At 36.5% G+C, this 6,876-nt stretch overlaps 1 protein-coding gene across 1 annotated transcript; it reads right to left on the bottom strand.

Moving 5' to 3' along the window:
• Positions 1-5,333: 5,333 nt before the first annotated feature.
• Positions 5,334-6,099, bottom strand: LOC125889446 (transcription factor HES-1-like). Its single transcript, XM_049577476.1, has 2 exons — positions 5,977-6,099; positions 5,334-5,680 (listed from the first exon to the last, which is right to left on the bottom strand). The coding sequence occupies exons 1-2, from the start codon at positions 6,097-6,099 to the stop codon at positions 5,348-5,350; spliced, it is 456 nt and encodes a 151-aa protein (XP_049433433.1). The 3' UTR covers positions 5,334-5,347.
• Between the last annotated feature and the right edge of the window lie 777 nt (positions 6,100-6,876).

Below are 6,876 nucleotides of genomic sequence, written 5' to 3'. Positions count from 1 at the left end.
TATCAAATGTTTTGGATACAAGCCAAAGGTCTATACGAGAATGTCTGGAACAATCCTTATTACTCCATGTGTAAATTTGACTCTTTGGAAATTTCTCTCTCCATATATCAGTTCTTCCTGAGCTCAATCCTTGCCTTTGGTTTGATTTATTCTTTTGAGCTTTGTTCCTTCCCAGCTTATCTGAGTTCTGTTGTATGGTTGTGCTATACAGATTTAATTGCAAACTACAACTGTTTGGTAAGTTAAAGATGTGTTGCTGATTACAGCTTGAAGTGGCGATGAGGTCTTAAAATATTTTGAGAAGGTCTTTTAAAAAGGTATTGAAATTAACTTCAGGATTCCTGTATATGCTCTGGTAATGTATGATAATTAAAAAAGCAACTCAAATTAGAAATGATCATTTCAGTTCTCGGGCGGCATGGTGGTGTGGTGGTTAGCACTCTCGCCTCACAGCAAGAGGGTTGCCGGTTCGATCCCGGGCATGGGAGCCCTTCTGTGCGGAGTTTGTATGTTCTCCCCGTGTCAGCGTGGGTTCTCTCCGGGCACTCCAGCTTCCTCCCACAGTCCAAAGATATGCAGATTGGGGACTAGGTTAATTGATAACTCTAAATTGTCCATAGGTGTGAATGTGTGCGTGAATGGTTGTTTGTCTCTATGTGTCAGCCCTGCGATAGTCTGGCGACCTGTCCAGGGTGTACCCTGCCTCTCGCCCGATGTCAGCTGGGATAGGCTCCAGCCCCCCCGCGACCCTCAAGAGGATGAAGCGGTTAGAAGATGAATGAATGAATGAATTTCAGTTCTCATGTTTGTCTGTAAAACGCCAAAAGGTTTACACGGATTGTCTAAAGAAATGCCTGTTTTCTCCCTAGATGGAAAATCGGAGGTATTTAAGGAGGCCCCAGCAGCCAACCAAGTGAAGAGACAGTTTGAAATGATCTGACAACAGTTTCTCACGCACAGTATGTATTGCCCAAATTGAATGTGTCCTAAAATGATTTTTTCATTTGTTTAATTTGCAAGAAATAGTTACAAAGTTTAGTGGCTTTGACCTAAGTCCAAATATTGCTGATTGTCTTCATAAGCTGCTCCTGTGCTCCACAATTGTGGAACAGAGTCCAGCTCCCGATACATATTCATTGCATTGAGAAAAAGGCCTCAAAATTACTCTTATTGCACATAACAGGCAATAAGTAGATTCTGCTAGTTTATGTTAGAAAAACCTATGTAATTATGTTAAATTTTAATCGCCATCCCACAGGGATACATTGCTTTTTCACTGTGGTGAAAAAAGAATCCATACCATACATACACAATGTTGACTTGCCTTATAACAAATGTAGACATCCTTCTTTATCTTCTTTACGTTGAGTTGACTGTGGTCTACCACACAGCTTAATCCACCAGAGACATTTAGCTCTGTTTAGATGTGGTTTAGGTAATGGGATGTCGGGGATGAAATATACCCCATCGCCTAGCCTCTCAGGTATGGAAGCAAATCGTGACTAATATTTAAATTAAAATGCATTTGCAGAAATGCTTTTTCATTTTAAGAATGTGGCTGCATTATTTCTCTCATAAATAAAGTTAATAATCAATCAACCTATTTGCATTTTAATTTTCTTCTTCAAGACTGCTCATTCTTTACTTAATTAAAATGAAAAATAAAAAGTCATTTGAGATTTAATTTTCAAAATATGCCCCAGCAAATAGATATCAAAATTCAATATGAAATGTAAAATTTGAAAATTAAAATGCATTTGCAGAAATGCTTTTTCATTTTAAGAATGTGGCTGCATTATTTCTCTCATAAATAAAGTTAATAATCAATCAACCTATTTGCATTTTCATTTTCTTCTTCAAGACTGCACATTTTATGCCATAATCAAAAAGAAAACAAAAAAGACATTGCAATTTCCATTTTGTGGTCTGCCCTGCAAAATAGTGCCCATAAATTCGAAAATGATTTGGCAATCTGAGCGGCACAGGAGAGTGATGTCAGTAGCCGCTCTTATTCAGCTCCGTGCTGACCGTGCTACCCATCTAATTCGGTAGGGGGCGGTGTGCACATTTGATATATGGATGCATCACAGATCATGGCGCTCTCTGAGATTGTGCTTTCTAAACATCGTAATTTCCCAAAACTGAATAAATACCACACATAGCAACACAAAACTGCTTTGCTAGCTCAGTCATGTTGTAACTAAAATATCTGCTGGAAAAAATAATTTTTTCATGGACTGTTCATTGAGTTACGGAGTTAATACGTCTGCTGACTTGACAGTCATTTAAGCTAGTAGCAGGTGTGGTGTCTCTCAGTGTTGCAGCCAATTTAGATTTGTGTATGTTTGTGTGTGTGAATGTGTGTGTGTTTATGGTAGGCACTATGGTTGCTACGGGCTACCTGCACAGCTGTGGGCATAGGTGGTGATCAGTCACATGCAGGTTAGATAGGGGAGTCACAGCTGATCAGTGTCAGGGACGTAGTCAGTTTAGAAGTCAGTTTAGAGAGCACAATGAAAAAAAACCCCAAAATGAAAAAGTATTTCTGCAAATGCATTTTAATTTTCAAATTTTACATTTCATATTGAATTTTGGTATCTATTTGCTGGGGCATATTTTGAAAATTAAATCTCAAATGACTTTTTCTTTTTCATTTTAATTAAGTAAAGAATGAGCAGTCTTGAAGAAGAAAATTAAAATGCAAATAGGATTACTGATGATTAATTTTATTTCTGAGTCAAATAATACAGCCACATTCTTAAAATGAAAAAGCATTTCTGCAAATACATTTTAATTTAAATATTAGTCACGATTTGCTTCCATACTCAGGACACCTTGTATCAGAGTTGTATTACCCCTGCACATTTTGATGGCTTCTGGACGAAACCAGGTCCATCTGTCTCCAAAAGTTGTGTATAGCACCTTGTATCTTGAGAAATTGCTTTGACACTTAGCTGCTATGCTAACGGCTACTATGAGAGCACGGTCAGACTGAATAATGCAGTGAAACGAAATGGCAATTCTGAGTATCAGGCTAGCAATGCATTGAGTTGAGTATGTGCAGTAAGCTCACATTGCATAATCAAAACTTCTTGATAATTTAGTATACATGCGGGCGTTTCTTGCATATATAATCCACATACTATGCAGCTGAAACACTACATACTGACATACTTAGCATGAATAGTACATTAGCAATACAGTATGATGGACAGCATGACAGCTCCTCAAGTAAAGCCAAAACATCTCAATCACCCCCTGGTGGCTGGCTGTAGTATAGGACATAAAGTCCACCCTCTCCATGTTGTCAAGTGGAACATGGGCCAAACTCAAAAAAAACTTCAAGTACACATAATTTATTTATTTATTGTAGGTAGGTAGGTAGTTCTTATGCTGATGTTACTTATAGATGAAAGATGTTTCTATTTCCAGTTTTGCCCTGCAATTAATTAGGGCAACTAGGTCTAGTCAAAGTAACTTAATTGTAGAGCACAAGAGCAGCTGCTGAAGAACCTACTCAATTTTTTTTGGACTTGCAGTATGGACAGTACAACACAAAAGTTATGAATATCACTTTAAAGGATAAAACTGGTGGAGTGTTTACTTATTGTAAACATGACCTGTGAAAAGAGCAAAATCTGCAATGCTTTTCTGTTAATAACTAGGGTGCATCTATCCACCGCCAGAAATATATATTTCATATCATGTAACTATTTGAACTCCATGGTATTCAAAAATAAAACAAGTCACAGATTTGCAATTTTTCTTTGCTCTGCACAGCTTTTTCTAAACAATATTTTTCAAGATAACATATTGATGATTACTGTATGATTATACTGCGAGTGTCATGTTTTGAAGAAGTTTATCATAGATTGTTGCTCATGCCCATGCAGTAGAATAGGAGAGGGCTTTCCAGTGTTACTGGATGGGCAGGGTAGGGAGCTATCTGGTTTCTGCTATTAGGGATTGTGACTGAAAACATGTCATTTGGGCCCAGGGTTTAAAATATTGAAATATTCCTATTTTATTTTTTTTTTGTTCATATAAAAACAATATTTTGGAAGTCAAACACTATATTGAACAATTTTATAAAGTAACTGCTGAATACCTTACATTTACAGAGATTGCCATAGCTGTTTTAATGTGTAATGAGATTTTATCAATATTTGTTCAGATTACTAAAATGATTGTTTAATACCTTAAATGTACAGATATTATCTTTAAATATACCTATTAATGTATTTTGATGTACAGTGTTTAATTTTCCATTGCCCAATTCTCTAAAATAACTAATACTGTAAAGGTGCAGAAATTCCTATTTGATTAAAGGTATATATTTTGTTTATACATTGTGTCATTGTTTTTTTACTTGGGGAAACCACAATTATGCAGCAAATCAGTGTAGATGGACAAGACAGTTTCATGAAATGACTACTAAATACCTTTCATTTACAGGGATTGGCCTTAAATGTAGCTATTTTTGATGTATTTTTAATGTACTCTGCTTTTTTCCACTGTCCAACGTACATTTTTAAATCTTGTAATTCTTTAAAATTACAGATTAATACTGTAAATGGACAGACATTTATTGTTTATAACATTTTTATACATTATTTCTCAGTCATTGTACATGAAGAACAGTATTTAAACAGGAAATTACTCTAGATAGATGAGGCCATTCCATAAAAAAACTAAATACCCTTAATTTACAGAGATTGGCCTTAAATGGAGCTATTTTTGATGTATTTGTAATGTATTTAGCTTGTTTTTCCACTGTCCAATGGTTGTTTTTTAATATACTAATTCTCTAAAATGACAGATTAATACTGTAAATTTGCAGATATTTATCTTAAATTTTATGAACCTACTTCATTTTTATACGTAATAACTTTGTTATTGTACATTGAAAAAATAGTATTTTAACATGAAATTACTATAGATAGACTTGGCTGTTTCCTAAAATAAATAATATATACCGTGAAATTAAAGAGATTAATCTGAAAGGTATCTGATTTTAATGTTTTTTGACATAATATGTATGTTATTTTACAGTATAATGGGCATTTATCAACTATAATATACTGTATTTTAATTAATTTTGACTGTAAAAATCTACTCTGTATTTTTACAGTTATTGTACGTAGTTCTGTGATATGGTTATTTACTGTAATTTTACAGTATCTGTTTGGAAACTTTGCTGCCAGTGCTTTTACCGTTTTTTTTTTTTGTTTTGTTTTGTTTTTTTTGTTTTTTTCATCAAATGTCAGAATTCAGAAGAATTAAATTTCAGTAATCTTTGACCAATATGGTCATCTGAGTTTATCTGGTAGCTCCAGTCTGTAGGTGTCTACCACGGCCTCCAGAGGGCGCTGTTGACTGGACTCTGTTCTTTGGTGATGCTGGTCTGGACTGTGGAGCTCAGAGGAGAGAAGTCAGCCTCTGTCAGGTTGTTATCAGAGGAAGACTGCAGCTTGTTGAAGTGGTTCAGCAGTCTTCTCTGCTGTTGATGCTGCTGCTGCAGCTGTGTCAGGACACAAACTGTCATCTCCAGGATGTCTGCTTTCTCCAGCTTGGAGTCTGGCTGCTGTTTGAGGAACTCTGGACCCAGGAGAGACTTGAGCTGCTCAATGCTGCTGTTGATTCGCTCTCTGCGTAACTTCTCCACCAGAGGCTTTCTGAGCTGCAGGAAGAAGAACAAAGTCATTAATAAACTTATTCTGGAGTAAATGTTTGCATGAACAAAGACAAGCTTTCAATAACAATATTTAAATGTTGTTGGATGTTGAGTTTACCTTGTGGGTCAGAGTGAGATGCTCCTGAGAATTGGAGTCTGGCTGCTGTTTGAGGAACTCTCCACCAGAGGCTTTCTGAGCTGCAGGAAGAAGAACAAAGTCATTAATAAACTTATTCTGGAGTAAAGTGTCAGCATGAAGCTTTTATTAACAATATATACGTCTTGTTGAATCTTGAGTTTACCTTGTGGGTCAGAGTGAGATGCTCCTGAGAATTGGTCATTACTGCAGTGATTGTAGGTGCCATGTCTGGATCTGTGTGCTGTAGAGGTCTCTGTAGAGAGAATCTGATCTGTGCTGGCTTCATCCCTCCTATTTATAGTCCCACATCTCCATATCAATGTGTGAGTCTGGGTATGACTGGACTTTCTCACCGTTTTCAGCCCATCAGAGTGCCGCTCAAAATAAAAGGGAACGCTGAGCTGCCACATGCTCAGTGGTCATATTAGACGAACAGATGGAGGACAGGATCAATGACCGTAATGAATCACACGTGCAGTGGACTGTGGATTCTGTATACAGTCAAAGTATAAACATCACTTACATTCTGTAGGGTACAAATCACTGAATAGAAACATCAGTGGAAAAATTATTTGTCCGTAACATGTCTGCAATACTCATTGAAATCCTTGGAGGTGATTAAAAGTATATCATCTGTATGCCGGCTCCAAAACACAAAAGCATTTAAATATACGTTTTGATCCCAGTTGGATCTTTGTCAGGTTAAAATAGTTTTGGCTGCCACACTGATATGTGCACCAATAGTCTGACAGGCTCTATGATGACAGGTGGTGATAAGCAGCTCAAAACAATTAGCAATTAAAAAAAATACACAATCGAAGTTTTACCGAAAAGAAAAATACAAGAAACAGCTGACTGAAGTGCTGAGGGTCACACTACATGGAAACTGTTTGAATGCAAAAAATGAATAGATAAAAAAAACCCACAAATTTGTTACTTATTGCCATGTATGCTCATAATATTCATTCTAAAACAGATGAGCAGGTTTTCACATCAGTACCACCACACTCCTTAGCCCCTGTGTCTTCAGGGCAGAGGTCTTGATCTTTTGTCCCACTGGGGG

Source organism: Epinephelus fuscoguttatus, linkage group LG1 (genome assembly GCF_011397635.1).
Source record: "Epinephelus fuscoguttatus linkage group LG1, E.fuscoguttatus.final_Chr_v1".
NCBI lineage: Eukaryota > Metazoa > Chordata > Actinopteri > Perciformes > Serranidae > Epinephelus > Epinephelus fuscoguttatus.
Note: the sequence above shows the minus strand (reverse complement) of the source record. Positions and strands in the feature narration are given on the sequence as shown.